Raw genomic sequence first — 17,910 nt, forward strand, 5'->3', positions numbered from 1 at the left:
TTTTTCCCTCCCTGCAGATGCTTTTGACAGAGAGTACAAAATGGCCTATGACCGACTGACCGCTAATCAGGTGAAGAACACTCATAATTGTGATAGACCCCCGAGCACTGGAGTGATGGAATGCAGAAAGATTTTTGGAGAACCGTACCTTTAGATATTCCTGGCTAAAGAGGTGATATCTCTGACGTGTACCTGTGTAAAATAACCACTTCAGTCACAAGGAACATCTCAGTCTTCAGTGTTGGAGAACGTGCGTGCGTGGAGGCCTCGGGAAATTGGGCCTGCCTGCGGTTGTGGAGATGGACAGAGAGGAAAACGGGCCAAATATTACTGCCCTGCTCCCTTGTCCTTTCTGCAGATCAATGTGTAGAAAGGAAGGTTCTAAACAAAATCAGTTCTTTGACTTGGGACAGCAGATTACAGCTCCCTTAAAACAAAAAGTAAAGAAAACAGGTGGACAGAAACAATGCACTGAAACTAATGTGAGCGAAGGAAATGCTTCAGAATCTATTGTTTACATAGAATATTCATGATGTTATGAAGAGCATACAAAGTTGTATTATACATATTTTAAATTGTTTATAGTAAGTTGATATTTTTTTAATTTTTTTAAATTACTGGAGTGAATTTTAAATGGACTTGCTGCATAAGCAATACAGTGCTTATTTTTTTTGCAGTACACTGCTATTTATAGTAACTTGTCCAGTTACTTTTTGAAGAGTGATTGGTTTTAAAGCAGAATAGAAAATGTTAACCTTCACCTAGACAGTACTTAAGATCCAGGATTTCTCTCATGCACACTTGGAAAACGTGTTACCACAGCAATCAGAAGGAAGGTATGGTAAAAATCTGTAAAACTCTACTAATAATGAACACACTGATGTCTCTGTAAAACACTTCTGTAGAAATCTCCTCTTCCTCTCGTGTTCCCTTCCCTCCCCACTCCCCAGGAAAGGGAAAGCCTGTTGAAGAGTCCTACAGATTGTTATGGAATCAGCCCATCTCAGCTGTTGGCATTTGTTGGTGTGACCTCATCCCAGATGGAGCACAAAGCAAATGCAGCAGGTTCCTCACAAACCGCAGCGTTCGGAGTCTCGGTGGTTGTGTTAAAACACACTAAATATGACACGTTCATAGTGCTAACCCAAAGCTCTTAACTGAAGTACAGACAGCAAACCTGCTACAGGGAATTTATAGGGAATGTAACTTATTGGGGCATATTGTGCATAGTTAAATGTACTTGGAATGTTTGGTCTCTATTTCACAGGCAAAGCAACTTTTTTTTCTCTGAAGAGAAGCGCTGTGTCAGTCCTTGTGGTGGAGTCATGGCTTTTGCCTCATGTTTTCTTGTTCTAGACATTTAAAGAAATGTTCTGTGCTCTCAGTCACATAGCAACTCCTCACCAGAAGGTAGGCTACAGGGAAAATATCAGAAGTCTTGTGTGGAGGTGGGAAAGCAGACATTGAACTGTATAAAACACCCTAAACAAATTAAATCATGCTTTAACAAATAGCTTTATTTTAAGTAATCTTAATGCATTTTCCAATTCTAATTTCTTTTAGTCGTTACTGTTAGAATATTTCTAAATATCAGCTGTTACATTAGATTTTATATGGCAGTCTGCCTACCAGCAGGTGTTTTTAAAAACATCTTTAGTTTGCAAGTGTAATAAACCAGCAATATTTAGTTAGGCAGAAAGTGCTAAACTTTAAAGCTCACATTTACTCTATTAAATGAAATAGAGCGAGCCTTAGAGGCTTACATGAGAAGTAATGCTGCTATGAAGCTCTGTAACCTCCTCCCAGACCTCTGTAAAGTCCTAAGAAGATGGTGCCCTAAGGAGAAAGGGTTTAAAACATGCAGAGCTGCAGGAATGTGCTGTTGATAATTGCAAGATGCAGGATACAACTTCCATCGGGTAATGCCTCTTCTCTAACGTGCTGCTAATTATGTAGCTGACCTTTTTGAAAGTATCCCCCACCCTGAGGTGGAGCTGGCAGTGCTACCCTCAGACCGTTGTTCACATTTAATTTATTTTAACCATTTTGATGCTCTTTGTCCTGCCACGCTTGTACAGTGTCCCTCGTGCATGACATGGAGCTCCTTTCCTCGCCCAGGTACATGGTAAACACACCCCTTTGTTCTTCTGAGCTGTTGTGAAAAAACAGGCTATTTCTGACCATATTCCCTGTGATAGCCCTTAGTGTGCATGGATGCTCTGCTCTGTGCAGCAGGAATGCTGCATTACCATGGAAAACTCGCCTGCAGTAGTTGCTGTGTATTTGAGCTCATCCCCGTGTTCCCAGCTCCCTGCAGTTCTGCTTCCCATGCCATTTACCACTGGGGCAGCCACTGTATTATGGGACCTTCGGGCCATGAAGGAGAGAGAGCAAGTGCTTTTTCCAGAGCTGCCGTGGTGCTCAGAGGGGCTGAGCTATGACCAGGCTTCCCACCCCATCCCAGTGTGGCGGAAGCGCCGAGCCCGGTCCGTCCCTGGACACGGCACTGCCGAGGTGTGTTGGTGCAGGTGATCCATCCCAGTCCCAGCTTCCTTGTAAGTACTTCCAGCTGCCTTCAGACTTAGAAACCCAGCACTTTTGCTGCTTCATTCCGGTGTCCACAGTCCTGCAGTGTTACCAGACAGTAGGTGCTGCCCCAGGAACAGGATTGTCCCTCAGCCTCCCAACAGTCCTTCAATATTCCTGCATCCCCAGCGTGGCACTCCTGAAGCATTGCTGATGTTCATTGGGGTGTGCTTTTGAATTACTAGATCATGTAGTGGCTCATCAAGTGACATCATTATACTTAATGAATTGTTTAATAAGGTCTGTTGCGAGTCAGTCCACTGTAGAAATATATCAAAATAGAGTTGGAATAACAATATATTATAAATGGGAAATTTTCCTCATTCGAGTCATAATATGGTAGGTCCCGAGGTGGATAATTTTTAAGCATCATGCAATTCAGTGTTGAAACAGTTTTCAAATCTCACTGTCCTTTATTAAAAAAGCAATTTGACTATATTTTCCAATACTGCAAAGATGGATAAATAAAATATTTGAGACATATTTTCAATTTAAAATTTTGTATGAACTGAATTTTCTCCTTTTGTGTACTAAATAATGCTTATGTCCAAAACCTTAAACAAAGGTTTTACATTTGCAGTGCAATATATATTTTGCTTTACTTATGGTTCCACTGGAATAATTATTGGAGATGAAATACCGAAATGTGAATAGGAATTGTGCTGTTTCTCTGACACTGCCGTGTCCCATTTGAGAGGGTTTGCTGTTGGTACAGTTACAGCCTGATGAATTTGACTTCCACTGGCAAATTAAATGATTTGTACCCCAAGAAAGAGAAAATTCCTGCGTGCAAAATCTTTGTGTAACAAATGGGAGATGCAAACAGTAATAATAGAGAGGGGTATTTCTGGATATTATCTCACTGGGATTTAAAAATGGTACTTTGTTAGTCTGCAAGCAGCACTTTTTAAATGAATGGTTGTAGATTTGTAAATATGTAATGTTTAAATTTTATTTACCAAAAACCAGTATGTTGGATGTTTGCTTTGGTTTGTAGTTCCTTTAAAATAAGCAAAGTCAGTGTTCACAATGTTAAGTTTTTTTTCTGTCTCATCCAAAAAAAAAGAAGTTTTACAGTGAGTCAATAAAAAGCTTAAAATCTTTCTGGTTATTTTCATTAACATTTTATTAGATGGATTAGAAATGTCTGCAACTCTTAACTGCATTGTTTGCTCTTGTGAGGTGTTAACAATAACCCTCCCAGGTTTGTTGAGGTCAGTGGCATTTTTTTCATCATATCTGTGTAGAAAACAGTGCAAACAACAGGAATTAGTGCTGGATGCTATAGTCTGTAAATAGCAGGGATTAGTGTCAGGATGAAAACAAACCCCCAGCAGTTCAACTTCTTGTTGCAGTATTTGATTCCTGGCTTTAGTTTTGATCAGTGGTAATGTGCTATTGTAACCCCAGATCCATTTTACATTGTAGTGGTAAGATGTAAATCCAGGTGATATCATGTTTTTGCACTTAACATAAATTTTAGGGCCTGTGTTGCAAGATCAGGTATGGATTTAAAAGGAGCTTAGTGCAGTTTGAGAGAATTCACTGCTGAGATGCAGCATGTGAGGCCACATGGTGACGTTAAGCAGAGGAGTTGTGTAGAGGCCTGGCCACATGGGGCTGGTTCTCTTCCCCATGAAGTAAAATTCACTGATTTCAGAGAGTTTGAGCAGTCCACTGAGTAATTTAGAGCGTGTTCCTGAAGAATTTCTATAATGGGTAAACATTTTGTGCTGAAAATCAACTCCATTAACTTGAGGGGATCAGCCATACTGAAAACTGAATGCATCTGTATCACATCAGCCTTTGCCACAAGTGCATAAACATGTGCTATTTGATATTGTATCTGTTCTGATCCTAAAGAAAAACAGCAGAGGCTGACATACCACTTGAGATTTATTTATTTTTAGCAAGTTAAAGATATTTTATTCTCAGTAAGTTTGTTACAATTCTGGTTCCTTTTTTTTCCAGTAGAACATTTGCTACCTTAAACCCCTTTTGATGCTGCTGTATCCTCACACACATCTTGAAGTGTCCAGCCATCATACAGATACTGGGCAGGATATTATCTTGTCTTCTAACATCACACTGATGATCAGAAACACAAAGTAAAGAGCAAACATGGTGAGCCCCAGCATTTTGTTCATTTTCCATTTACAGACAGCGATGGAGATAATCACAAACAGGAGCATGAGGAAAAGGAGAACAATTGCACAAAACAAACCATTGCTGCTCACTGCCACGGGGCTGAGGCCATTGAAGACAGAAAAAAGGAACCAGGGAACTGGCAAGCTGCAAGTAAAGGAAAAGTAATTGAAATAAATGTTTTAAGGCAGTTCATTTTCTGCATCATAACTAAGCAATTTTTCCAAAGTCTTACAGGGGGGAAAAAAAATGCATGATTGCATTCCATGTAGCTCAGCATAAATCTAAACTAGATGTTGTTTGTATCAAAATTGCATTTGGATAATGCTTCCACTATCATAGTGCAATCCAAGAGGCTGAAAGGACCTATAAATTAAATGTCTTGGGCTGTAATAAAGAAATGTCCTGATGCTTTATGATGGAAGATACAGGCACTGATCCTGCCCTTGCCTGCACAGGAGCTGGATGTTTCTGAGTGACCAGATCTTGTTCCTGCCTGTAAATCTTTGATGTTTACCAAAGATTTCTTGAATTTTTGTCTTGAAAAAATGGTAATTTTCTGTTGATTGAGAAATAGGTGAAGATGGTGGGCTGAGCTGTAACACTTTGTCTTTCCTGGCTGGGTTTGGGTGTTGTTTGGTTTGGGCTTGGGTTTTTTGTTTGTTTTTTTTAAAGGAACTGGTTGCCCAGCTGCCCTTCATTTAAAGACAGCTAAAATTAAATAAATGGGTATGTTTGGAATAAAACCAGCTTTGTATTTCAGAAGAAATGCATGTTTTAGCACTGAACTGGTACTCACCCAACAGTGATATCAAAGATGTTGCTGCCCACAGAGCTGGACACAGCCATGTCACCCAAGCCCTTCCGTGCCACGATGACACTGGTGATGAGGTCAGGGATGGATGTTCCTGCTGCCAGGATGGTCAAACCCATAATTTCCTCTGATATCCCAATTGTTTCCCCAACCTAATCAACACAAATTGGGTAGAGCTGTTGGCACTGGAACAGGGACTACAGTTGCTCTGTGCAGTTTTGGGGTTTGTGCCATACCGGAGTTAAAATAATCTGAATCCCCTAAACATGGGAGCATTTTGCTGCTTTGTAGGATTAGAAAGTTAAATTTCAGTGTCTGTTGATCCTGGATTTGCTCTGCAGTGCAGGGAATCTGATCACAGTGATGCCAACACTGAGCAAGGTCAAGTCAGCCACAGCACAACTCTGCTGTCCTCAGTCCACCTCTGCTGGATGTTGGCCACTTTTTCCCTCTCCAGATTTAACATCAGCTATACAAGATCTGAGGGCTTTTGGAAAAGACAGGCCTTGGATTTATGGCATGATCAGCTATATTGTGCATGTGCAATATATCACTAAATACAGAATAGGGGGTGTGATTCTACAAGATGGAAGTAGTATTTCCCAGAATACCAGGTGAACATTAGGGCAGGGGGAGTTGAGATCATTGAGCAGCTTCCAGAATCAGACCCTTTATTTTCCTAGAATTTTAATTAGATAATGGATAATTATGTTCTGCACAGAAACATTCATCAATGAAAAGTCAGAATTAAGATAAATCTTGACAGTACTTTTCCTTTCATTGCACTTTCCTTTCACTGATGCACAAACTCCCTTGGAAGCTCTTGGAAAAGAATGAAGCTTTGTCAAATCAAAAAAAAAAAAAGGAAATAGAAAATTCCCTTTTGAGTTCTAACAAAACAAAGTTTCTACTGTTATGATGGGCTGCAGCTGTAATTCATGAGATAAAATGCTAAGTGACACTGTTGCCTCTCTCCATCTACTAGTTCTGAACTGGTGATTTGCAGAGAGAACACAAACCCCTCACCTGGTGAGCCCACCACACCATGAGGTAAGAGAACACAGCAATCCAGAGGATGGATCCAAAAAACGTGATGACAAAGAATTTTTTTGAGTCCTGTCGAAATCAAGTTTGGAAAGAAAAAAAAAAAAAAGAGAGAAGTTTCAGGCAAGTTAATAATCCCCAGTGAAAACTATTCACCCGAAACACTTCCCTGCAGTTGATTTGCTTTAACTTGGACCCTGGTTTCTATTTGTATTTCTGGTTTTCAGCTCGATTAGGTGACCTGTAGTTGCTAGAATTTGTGGTTTATTAAATTAAGTCTCTGTACAACGTTCCACTGCAGCTGGGCCTCCTGTCCCACCCCCTGCAGCAGTAACAGCACTTCAAGTATGCAAAGGCTGCAGACATGGAAAAATGGAGCTGGGGACTCTTGCCCAGAGGAAATCTATAGCTCAGTTAATGACTCCAGTAGCAGAAAGAAGACAGATTCTTACAGGGTTCCTGACGTCAGGCAGAGTGCTCCAGAGAGGAAAGACAATGGGAAAGAGGAAAAGGTAAATGGCTTGTTTTTTCCTTGTTTCTGGCCATTCCAGAGATAAGGGCTCATCGTTTTCATCATCATCATCTGTGCTGTCCTCATCACTGTCTTCCTCACTCTCAGAGCTGCTGTCTTCTGAGCTGTCACTGCTTGATGGGGACTGTAGATCAGGATAAAAAAAATCAAAAAGACAATGTTTTCACATCTCCAAGGAGCTGCATTTATTCCCCCTGGCCTCACCTGGGCAGAGCTCAGATTTGTAACAGGGCTAGGGGCACCCACAGGCCCCATCTCACTACTGTGGGCAGGATCCAGGCTCATCCTACCCCAGCACCTGTGTATTGTCAACTAAATTGCATCTGTTAACTAGAACCACCTTTTAGATGAGGTTTTGACACAAACTGTCCTTGAAAATCCTTTCCTCATCAGAACAGCCAAATTACATCACCTGGAAGGAGGGATTTGGGGAGCAAAGCAGAACTGTACACAGGGGAGCACAGGACAGGCACATCCTGGGATCTTCCCTTGCCCTGGAGTACCCCCTGGCCTCAGAGGAGTGGAAAATACTATACAGGATCAGTTGGTGTCATATTTTGGACCTGATCTGTGTTTGTAAGCCAAAATGTTTCAGCCAAATATTAATAAATCACTGCACAGTCTATATATAGCTGCCAGTGACATAAGTTGGATCCTGTCCCAAAAGCTCTGGACAGGGAGGAAGGGAAGTACATGTGAAGGTCAGCCTGGAGGGAGCACTTCCTGCCTGTGACCCTGATTTCAATACCTGTCCATCCTGTGGTGCATCTGCCTTCTGTGTGGCTTTGCTGGGCTCAGAGTCATGGGCAGGAGTTACCTGGATGGTGCTTGGGGCCTTCTTTTCCTCTTCTGCAAAAAGCAATAAGAAGGAACACTGGGTTTAATTGTCAGTGGCTCACCTTCCCCATGGTCAGCAGGGAGATCTGACCTCCCTCCCAAAACATGTGGCATTTCAGGTGAAACCCTGTCAGACTGCCTAGGTTTGCTGTGGTTGTGATTAGTAAATCTGGGCAGAATCTGACCCTCCTGGAGTAGAATGAGACCTTGATGTTCCTGTGACCTCCTCTCCAGAACTGCTGTAAGAGACACGTGTAGCAACAGGGAAATGCTAATTACCTCATCTACAGCTGATGAGTATTTCCTGGTTGCTTTCTGGATTCCGAAGATCTTATTAAAACCATCCTTAAAAGCCAGAAAGGATGTAAAGCCTTGCTTCTTTTTTGGTTTGTATTTTGTTGTTTTTTTTTTTTCTCCAGTGAAGAATGGGAGCATTCTCCAGGGAGCTGCTTCTTCAAGGCTTCTGAAAAATGACTTGGACGTGCTGCCAGACTTTAATCCCTGATCATTTGGTGGGGATTCTAAAGCAAATGGCAAAGTGCTGACACGTACAAGGAAACAACTGCAGTGTCCTCTGTGCTGTTCCTGTGTAGCCAAGAGGGACACGGAAACCTTCGTGTGTAATAGTGTGGAAACAAGGACAACACAGAGCACAGGTGAAGTCAATGAGATGTTGGTAACACACACAGGCAATTGTTTTTTAAACAGTATTTTTCTCAAGTTTAGGCTCACTCAGGTGAGGCCCAGTGTTGTGGGATGCTGAGGTCCCTGTGTTGTGTGGAGCTGGGACCTTCCACACAAAAGTTTCCTGTTTTTCAAAATCTCCATCTTCCCAGGCAGCACAAACCCGTGTTGTAGCACAGCCAGCTCAGACAGGCTGTGTGTCAGCAGTGAGAGAGAAAACCCAAAAAGTACTGAACCGCCAGAGGTCAGGGTCAGATGGGATATTGGGAAGGAAATCTTCCCTGGGAGGGTGGGGAGGCCCTGGCACAGGTTGCCCAGAGAAGCTGTGGCTGCCCCATCCCTGCAAGTGTCCAAGGCCAGGTTGGATGAACTTGGAGCAACCTGAGCTAGTGGAAGGTGTCCCTGCCCAGGGCAAGGGTTGGAGCTTGATGGGCTTTAAAGGTCTCTTCCAACCCAAATGATTCTGTGAATCTATTCAAGGGAAGAATGCACAGACCCTTAGACTGATATAGAAACAATCAGTGCAGCTGATTCCCTCTGCAGGAACCTTCCATGCTCTTCTGCAAGTCTGGCAAATTTCCAAGCTAAACTGAAGGTCCTTTGTTTTAACAGACACCTCAGTTTGAAGGGTCTACCAAAGGCCAGCAGCACCCAAGTGCTACCTGTAATGGCCTGACTTCCCTTCTCCACCATTCCATGGCCACTTCCACTACATCCTTGTAGCACTCCCTGCCCCGTCTCTGTCTCACTGAGGGCTCCTTTGGGATGGCTGTTCCTGCCCACACACATCCACTGTTTCCTGCTGCACTGTTACAGCAGCCTGTGAGCAGCAATAACACAGACCTTGTGTCAGACCCTGTCTCAGTGCCAGCCCTGGGGTGTTGTGTGCTGGGAAGGTGAGGGCTGGCACTGCAAAACCAGGCAAACAGCTCTTGCACTCACCTTCTGGCTGTGGGCCTTGTCCATCCAAGGTCTCTGCCTTGGCCGTGGCCATGTTGCTCAGGATGTCAACCCTGTCTTTAAATTTTTCTGTGGATGAGGAGGACATGTCCATCAGCAGCTGTCAGCTGTGAAACCCCCCTTTACCTCCCCCCACACACCCTTGCTCTTGCCCTTTTCCTCTTCCATGGGCTGCAGCCAGCACTGACCTGTGAGCTGTTGTGGATGGGCCCCCAGGTTTTGGCTGCTGCTGTTGATCATGGCTGGCATGTTTAAATGTTAGTGCTGGAGCAATTACACCAGCCATTTGAGAGGTAACTAATACTATCATATTTTAAAGAGAACTAGAAGGAAGAGAAATCCTTTCCAGGTCATCAGTGCAGAAGGGTATCTGTACTTCATAGGAAGCAAATGCAGAAAGAACAGAGGAGGAGTTTTAGTGCAATATCATCTTGTTCCCAAGGGACTATTGATTTTTTTCAGGCTAGATTATGTGCAGACTAAAACTGACACCTTCCTCCTGCCATGTGGCTGTTGAAGAGGCCTTAGGGTGCTGCCTGCAGCCTGGGGACCTGATGGTAAGGGAAAATAAAAACCTTTTATCTTCCAGTTCCCTGGAAAATTATTGATTTCTCTAAGTATACACAAGTGTCTGCTCTGCTCTGCTGGCACTGATCTAAATTCCTGGTGTCCAGGCTGTGTAGGAGATGATCTTCACCAGTGCAGGGTCCAGTGCTGTATTTCTGGGATTGCTGGGGGCTTCTTCCACTGTGAACCATGTTGTGCTCTGCTCAGATGAGCTGCTTTATTACTGGCTTACAGTGAACTGTGAAACTGTGTGTGTGTCTCCATAATTCAGTGTTGTGTTCAAATCTCTTAGTGCTGACTCTCACTGAAACAGTACAAAACAGAGGCTCAGAGAAAAGCCCCATTTTCTCTACTCTGTGCCCTCTGTTGAGCTGCCCACCCCACAACTCAGCTGAGGGTTGCAGGGTTTGCACATGGACAGGAGCCACAAGGAACTGGCCACGCTCTGCTTGGCTGGTGTGCAGGGCTGTAAATTCATTTCCTCTGGAAGTTTTATCACACTGATTTAATCCACTGTGCTGTTGAGTACACAACCAGAACAGTGCTGTTGTCATCTGCCTCAAGGGCAGGGCCCTGCCACTTTATACATCACTGTGATACTGATATAATAAAAATTGCAGGCCTGAGGCCATGAGCTGTGTGGGCAGATCAGATTCAGAGCTGAACCTCACAAAAATCAGTAAATTCTGGTGTATGTCCAATAACTTTGTCCAGCTCAGACATTAAGACCTCAGGGGACAAGTCCTATTCTGGTGAGATTCCTGTTAGTGTCTGACAAACATTTTTCACCAACTGGAATTTCCACTGAGCCTTGGAATGAGCACTGGACTGAGATGAAATGATGATAGAATCCCAGAATGATTTGGTTTGGAAGGGAATTTAAGATCACCTTGTTCCAACCCTCTGCTATGGCAGGGACACCTTCCACTATCCCAGGTTGCTCCAAGCCCCGTCCAACCTGGCCTTGGACACTTGCAGGGATGGGGCAGCCACAGCTTCTCTGGACAACCTGTGCCAGGGCCTCCCCACCCTCACAGGGAGGAATTTCTTCCCTATATCTAATCAAAATGATGATTTTTTTTTCTCTTTTGAAAGGCTGGCTGGGACGCAAGAGCCTGACTCTTCCATGCTCCTTGTCAATCCTGAAGCTCACCAGAGGGGATGGGAAGCATTTTGCTTCCTTCCCCCTGAGCTGATGCGCTGGGACATGCCTGGGTGCAGGGCAGCACAGAGGTGATCCATTGCTCCCAGTCCCCTCTAAGCACTGGGCAATGCATCTTTCTGTTCAGCTTGTCCCTGAAGCTGCTGCAAAAGCTCCTGTCAGCAAGGTCAGGGCGGTCAGGCTCAGCCTGAGGGAGATTATATACATTGAAGCTCCTGGCTCCCTGCCCTGGCCCAGGCTGGGAGTGGAGCCCTCAGCATCCCTCTGTCAGCACAAACAGATTAGGCCCAGGCCCCTTTCCAGTCCTCAGGAGATCAGTCTCATCTGGAAGGGTGTTAATTCCTCTGACACACAATTCCTGTGTGGACTGAGGCTGGAGCCAGAGCTGGCTCTAAGCTGGGCTGATCTGCAGGTCAGCACGGGCAGGAAGGATGTCCCTGAGCTCAGTCCTTGCTGTGCTGGATTAGCTGTGCAGGGCAGGGGCCCTCAGTCCCCTGGGGCATCCACTCTGTCCCCAGCTCTGAGAGCCCATCACACAGGACAACTCTGTGTCCAGGGGCCCTGAGATGCTCTCCAGGAAAATTCCTGTCCCATGGATTGACAGCACCCAGGCTGGACTTCAGGTGGCAGCTGAGCTTTTACCCTGAATTTGGCTCTTGGGTTTAATGCACTTTTTGGCTTTCACTACACGATCAGCAGGAAGGATTTTTTCTTTACAATTTAGCATGAACCTGAAGGATTTGGAGATTCTGCTGTCTAAAAGTGGAAATAAAAAACCAAACTCATTATTCCTTTTGCTCCTTTGTATCTTGATTCCTTAACAAGTGATGGAATGCTAAGGAAACAAGGAGAAACTGTAGCTGCCTTCAGCTTCTCACTTGGCTCTGGCCTGCAACCTTGCCTGCTGCTCTGGGCTGGTCTAATTTCCAAAACCATCAGCTTGTTAACTGGGGCATACTGAGGACAGGCAGCTCTGCTGCTGGAGCCCTTTTCTTCATTCAAAAACAAAAGTTAGCTTCTGCCTTCTTCCCTGCATGACTGGACTTTAAAGGATAATCTGATGGTAAGACTGGAGGTTCAGCAATGAGAGGGTTCCTGAGTATTTCCAAAATCCTTTTTCTTTTCATTCCCCCACAGTTCCCTCTGGTGTCAATGGGGAAAATCCTGAAAAGATCTCATGCTCTGCTTCTGCACACTTCCAAAGAAAGTGGGGGAAAGAATAAAGTTGCTAGAAATTCCTCATTAAAAAGAATAACCTTCTGGAGAGACTGTTGTAGCCCATCCTTGCATCCCTTTGTGTCAGACTGAAGTACACGTGCTCACACTCCCATCTAGTGGCTGCTGCACAGACAGTAACTCACACCGTGCCTGGCTGCTGGGACAGGCTTAGGTTGGATAGCAGGAAAAATTTCTTCATGGAAAGGGTTGTCCAGCCCTGGCACAGGCTGTCAGACCAGTGGTGGATTCCCCATCCCTGGAGGATTTAAAAGGTATGTAGATGGGGCACTTAAGAACAGAGAGGGGGAGTGCTGGGGGAGCAGTTGGACTCTTGGAAGGCTTTTACAACCTAAATGATTCTGTGGAATGAGCAGAGAAGTTCTCTTTCAGAGAAGATCCAAACTGCCCCCCACCCCCAATCCTGTTTATTCAATATAGTCCTTGGAATAGCAGCCTCTGTAGCAGGGACAGTGGCTTTTACAACTGCATGGAAACCTCCCAGCAGCCTATTCCAGGCTGACTGGCTGGAACTGTCCTTGACCTCATCTTGCAACTCCTGCTGAGGTCCCAGGGTTTCCCCAGGGCACTGGCCTGGACCAGAAAGCCAAGTGTGTGCTGGCCTGGGGTGGGAGATGCTGCACAGAGACATCTGGAGGTGTGGGAAGGATGAGAAGGTGCTGGGGGGAGTCTCTGAGTGGCAGCAGCCCCTCAATCTGGCACTTTTTGATGCTCAAGGCAATGGCATGTCCTCTTGGAAGGTTTTGGCATTACCCTGGTGCTGTTGATAACACCTCTTGGGGGAAGAGGAGGCAAGGGCAGTAGGGCAAACTGTGATGAGTTGTTAGGCTGCCTAACAGGTTTGGGTGCCTTCCCCAGACTGTCAAAGCAGACACTTCTCTGCCTTGCTGTCCTCACCCAACCTCCTTTTTTCCCTTGATCAGTTTGTGCAGCTGGGATTTTGATCTGGAGAGTCCTTTTTGTAACCTCTATGAGAGCCAGGAGAGAGGTGTTGATCTGCTTAGCTTCCTTCTCTCTTTGAATGGACAGCAGGTAATCTCTTAAGAACAAGCAGGGCAGTGGAGGGGTGGGGCATGAGCTGAGCTAGGGAAGAAAATCTAAAAAAGTCTTTTTTTATGTGTTTCACTATTTCTTGGAAAATGAACCTCCACAGTGGGGTCGAATTAAAAAAGCAGCATGTTAAAAGTCTGTATACAAAGACCCTGGCTCTGTCTGGAGATGAGGCTTCTCTGCATCCTGGGCAGTTTAAAAGAGTCTGGACCTGAACTGATCTTTCCCTGGCCCTGGGGAGCTGCCCATTGCCTGCACTGTGCTGGGAACACACTTTGCCATGGCAGTGATGGCACCACAGCAGTGCAGGGGAGCTTTTAGAGGTGCTCGGTGTCGGTCTAAACCACATAGAATTGGCCTAACCATCATAATTGGAGCTCATTTTGTGATTTAAATCCCAGCTGGGATATTAATCACTGTCAAAATTATAATTCTTCAAGGGTTTTAACCTCTTTTTGTGCTGCTGTTTCAGGGCTGGGGTGAGGTCTGAGCTAAGAAGAGGAAGGAAGACGCGACTCATGTTTGCTGCCCCTGCAGTCAGAGAGAGCAGAGATGGGGGACAGCAGTGACTGTCACCGCTTCCAGGGACCCCAGCAGCAGCTGCCACCACAGCAGTGACCAGCTTGGCACAGGCAAAGCAGATGTGGCAGGACCAAAGCATGAGGTGTTTGTCCTCCCAGCACTGGATCAGAAGAGACACAGAGCTCCCGACACTACCTGTGACATGCAGAGCTGCGTTCCAGGGGTGAGTTGCTGACCCCAAAACACTGACACACACAGCCTGTGTTCCCAGTTAAACCACTCTGCACCCAGGGCAGCAAACCCAAGTCCCTCCAGTGTGGAGCATCCACTCACCTTCTGCCAGGGGGTCCAGGGTGTGGATCATGAGCTGGAAGATGGTGCCGCGCATCTGGGAGTTGTGCAGGGAGGCCGAGCTGCTGCCCCGCTGCAGGGATGGCCCAGGCTGTGGAAAGGCACAATCCCAGTCAATCCCAGTTCCCTCCTCCACTGGCCAGCCATGGGCAGACAAAGGGGCAGCAATTTAACCAGCAGGGGAGGAATGAGCTGTGCAGTGTTTGCTGTGGTGGAGGACTGACCCTGCCAACCTCTGCTCTGGGAGCCCAGGCGGAAAATTAGCCACAAAACCAGGTAAGGAAAATCACTTTCTGAATTTCTGTATGCCTGTTCAAAGCAGAGGATGAATAGCACTCTGCTGGTCAAATCCACTGGGGAAGCCTGAGCTGTCTCCTGGTTTTTATAAAAATCCCTTTGAGGACAGGACTGAGCCAGGTGTCCCCTTAACAAGGTGTGAGCATTGTGCCTGATACGAGACAGGCTTTGTCCAGGTTTTTTGCCACAGAATTTGACACTTTTATTCATGACCTGACATGGGGAGGGGTTCAAAATGCAATGACTTCAGATCCCTGTGAAGTTGCTTAGACCTACCTGCAGCTTCCTCACATCTGGTGGCTTCTTTGTTCCATCATCTGCAGCTGCCCCAGTGCTTTTCTACAAGCAACAAAGAATGAAAATGACTGATCCCTTCTGCTGCTTCACCTGCTTTTTTAGGATCTAATGATCCCTCAGGCTGCTCTCTGTGAGGAGGTGGGACAGCTGACACCAATGACTTGCATGGATGCTACTGAAAGAGCCTTCCTCAAATTCCAGCAGAGTGAAAGTGCAAAGGGGTATTTTTTTTTTTCCACAGTGATTAGCATTACTTTCCAACATTTACAATTTCTGTAATTTATTTCTCCCAAGGGATAGGTCCAGCAGCTCTGTCATGCTGCTCTGCATTAGTGAGAGTTTTCTGTCAGCTCCAAGTGCAGGGTTGGATTCAATTTGTGGTGATTGATGTCCACAGTGATGGGTGTCACTGCAGGATCTTGGACATGTACCCCACTGGAATGTAGCACAGGAGCTGTCAGGACTCCCAGCTATGGGCACTGGGTGAACACCAGACCAGGGGGAGGAAAGAGAAGCTGTTTCTCAATTCTGCACCACTTCAACCACCCTCACCCCCCTTCTTCCCTTCCCTTAAATGATGTGGAGCACCAGGACCAGAAGGCAGAGCATGTTTGAGTGCCAGGGACACACAACTGACCAGCAAAGCCTGCAATGCCAGAGGAGAGTTTGAAACCAGGTGGTCTCTGCTCAACAGCTGCAGTAGCACAGGTCAGGAGAACAAAGGGGCTGTGGGAGAGCTGAGAAGGGACAGAGGAGGAAGGAGCGGGCTGGCACACTCAAGATGGCAAAGCTCAAGTGTTCTGGAGACCCTTCCTGCCCAGAGCTGCAAGTCTGAAAGGGTGGTTGGCTCTGGGGACACCTTCAGATACTCTTTTTGTGAGCAGTCAGCTCTTCCTTCAAAAGACACCGAGGGAAGGTCTCAAATCTGGAGTTACAGCCACAAACCTCCTGAGCACAGAATCCCCCTGAGCACACCCAGCTGGGGTCAGGGCATGGAATTAGGTTTGGGCACTTGGATCTGGTTGCCAAATGCTGACCAGGAGAGCTAAAGCTGCCAAACCCCTTCCTGTGTTGCAGATCAGGTAACAAGTGACACCACCAGTGTCCCACCTGGCTGCAGGGAGGGAAAAAAGAATTTCCTCCTACACCTCTCAGCCACAAGGGGCTGGGACAGAAGCCTTTTCCCCCTGTTTAACACAGAGTAGTCCAATCTTGTTCCTAGACTAAGAATGTGTTCCTGCAAGTGTTCTTTTTGAAACTTTTACAACAACCAAGAAAGCAAAATCCCACATGTGTCTTTGAAAGCAGCTGAGCAACCACAACTGAGTCCTTTAGTAATTGCATGGTAGTGATGTTCTCTAATTTCTTATAATCTCTCTCCAGATTGCATTTCCCTCATTTTATAACCATAATTATTGACCAGTACCTGTGTTCTGAGGTTTGAATATGTGCTTTTTGAAGGAGATGTGGTTTTTCTTTATGGTTTACACTAGAACAAATTATTTCCAACTTGCCCTCTGAACTCTAAGGACACCAACCTTTCTCACATGCTCTGCTGATGCTGCCTGCACAGCACTGAGCTTCTTGTTCAGCTCCTGCTTCACCCATTGCTCCAGGTACACGTTCTGTTTCATGGTGAATACGTATGTGGCATAGGCAGTCAGTAAAAGGAGGCTTTCCCACCAATCAATGACACTGTCTAGGAAAAACAGGATGAGCATCAGTAAGTCTACAATGTAGAATGAGATGTCTCTAAATAAGGGCCACCATGTCAGGTGGAGTATCTCCCTGGAGAAGAGGGCACAGGTGCCAATGACAAAGAGGATATTAAACACTGCTGAGCCCACAATGGTACCGATGCCGACATTGCTGTGTGAGATGAAGACACCTATGAGGGAGGTGAAGAGTTCTGGTGCTGATCCACCTGCTGCCATGAAGGTGGCTCCAGCCACATCTTCAGAGATCTGCAGCTTCTCTGTGATCACTCCCAAAGCGGGGACAAAATACTCATCACACACTATGGCCAAGGCCACAAACACATACATCATGCCAAAGATGTGAAGGACAACCCACCCTTGCCTGCGTTCTTCCACACTGAACAGGTCCTGGGGATATTCTCCTTTGGACTCATGGGGTGGTTTTTTGTCTGGGTGGCTTTCACTGGCATTTTCTTGCTGTGGGGTTGTATCCACTGGAGTAGTGACGGGCACAGCTGGCTCAGCATCCACATATATACAGTGCCTTATTTTGGGTGCTGTGGCATTGCCTCTCCCAGAAGTCTTGTTGCTGGGGGGGTCCCTGGAGGTCACTTTGACAGGGTCCGTGGGTTGGGGGGCTGTGTGTGATGCTGGAAGGGCAGAGGGGCTGAACTGGAGCTGGTAGAGAGAGAGGACCAACACCGTGGCAAGAAAGAAAAGGATTCGGTTCCTTCGTAGCCGCCTCCTCCGTGGCAAATGCATTTCCTGAAGGTTCAGAATCCAGAGCTGTGTCCAGCAGCCACTGGAGACTTCTCTTGGTCAGCAATTCGAATTTACAGCCACCATTGGAGCTTCCAGCTGATCTTGAGCATCAGGAGTGGAACTGCACAGCACAAGATGCAGAATCCTGCAAAAGAGAATCTGCTGTGAAAAATTAAGTACTGCAACTTACCACCATTTGGGCAGCAACACTTCACTGGCACTCTTGTATTTTTCAGTAAGAAGAAATGGACTTAAATGAGTAAAGGCAGATCTAGATCCAGGGTTTAGTTTATTTTTTTTATATACAACTGTAAGTTGTGCTGATTAATAATCAAAGGTTTGGCTTAATAGAGAGGAGTTGGCTGAG

General features: G+C 45.8%; 2 protein-coding genes across 6 annotated transcripts in view; one reads left to right on the plus strand and one right to left on the minus strand.

The window, feature by feature from the left end:
- The window catches only part of DENND4A (DENN domain containing 4A), a 49,540-nt gene extending 45,851 nt beyond the window's left edge, over window positions 1–3,689 (plus strand). For all 5 annotated transcript variants that reach the window (XM_018069606.2, XM_018069609.2, XM_018069610.2 and 2 more), the window contains one exon: window positions 18–3,689. In XM_018069606.2, coding sequence (XP_017925095.1) covers window positions 18–154 — 137 coding nt within the window. In that variant the 3' untranslated portion in view covers window positions 155–3,689. The remainder of the gene's footprint in view (window positions 1–17) is intronic.
- Window positions 3,690–4,486: 797 nt separating this feature from the next.
- SLC24A1 (solute carrier family 24 member 1) lies at window positions 4,487–17,583 on the minus strand. Its single transcript, XM_008923098.3, has 9 exons — window positions 16,623–17,583; window positions 15,064–15,126; window positions 14,473–14,581; window positions 9,585–9,671; window positions 7,870–7,970; window positions 7,042–7,245; window positions 6,572–6,661; window positions 5,531–5,697; window positions 4,487–4,878 (listed from the first exon to the last, which is right to left on the minus strand). Exons 1-9 carry the CDS (start codon window positions 17,541–17,543, stop codon window positions 4,629–4,631), a joined length of 1,992 nt encoding a protein of 663 aa, XP_008921346.2. The 5' UTR covers window positions 17,544–17,583; the 3' UTR covers window positions 4,487–4,628.
- Window positions 17,584–17,910: the final 327 nt, after the last annotated feature.

Source organism: Manacus vitellinus, unplaced genomic scaffold (assembly GCF_001715985.3).
Source record: "Manacus vitellinus isolate BGI_N305 unplaced genomic scaffold, ASM171598v3 scaffold_16_pilon, whole genome shotgun sequence".
NCBI classification, from domain to species: domain Eukaryota; kingdom Metazoa; phylum Chordata; class Aves; order Passeriformes; family Pipridae; genus Manacus; species Manacus vitellinus.

Excerpts from the sequence above, each read along its gene's own strand:
- SLC24A1 (XM_008923098.3), bottom strand. The coding sequence starts at position 17,543 with ATGCATTTGCCACGGAGGAGGCGGCTACGAAGGAACCGAATCCTTTTC. Across the intron at positions 15,127-16,622 it reads CAGCAGAGCATGTGAGAAAG|AAAAGCACTGGGGCAGCTGC; the intron begins GTTGGTGTCCTT and ends TGTTGCTTGTAG. Across the intron at positions 6,662-7,041 it reads TGCCTGACGTCAGGAACCCT|GACTCAAAAAAATTCTTTGT; the intron begins GTAAGAATCTGT and ends TGATTTCGACAG.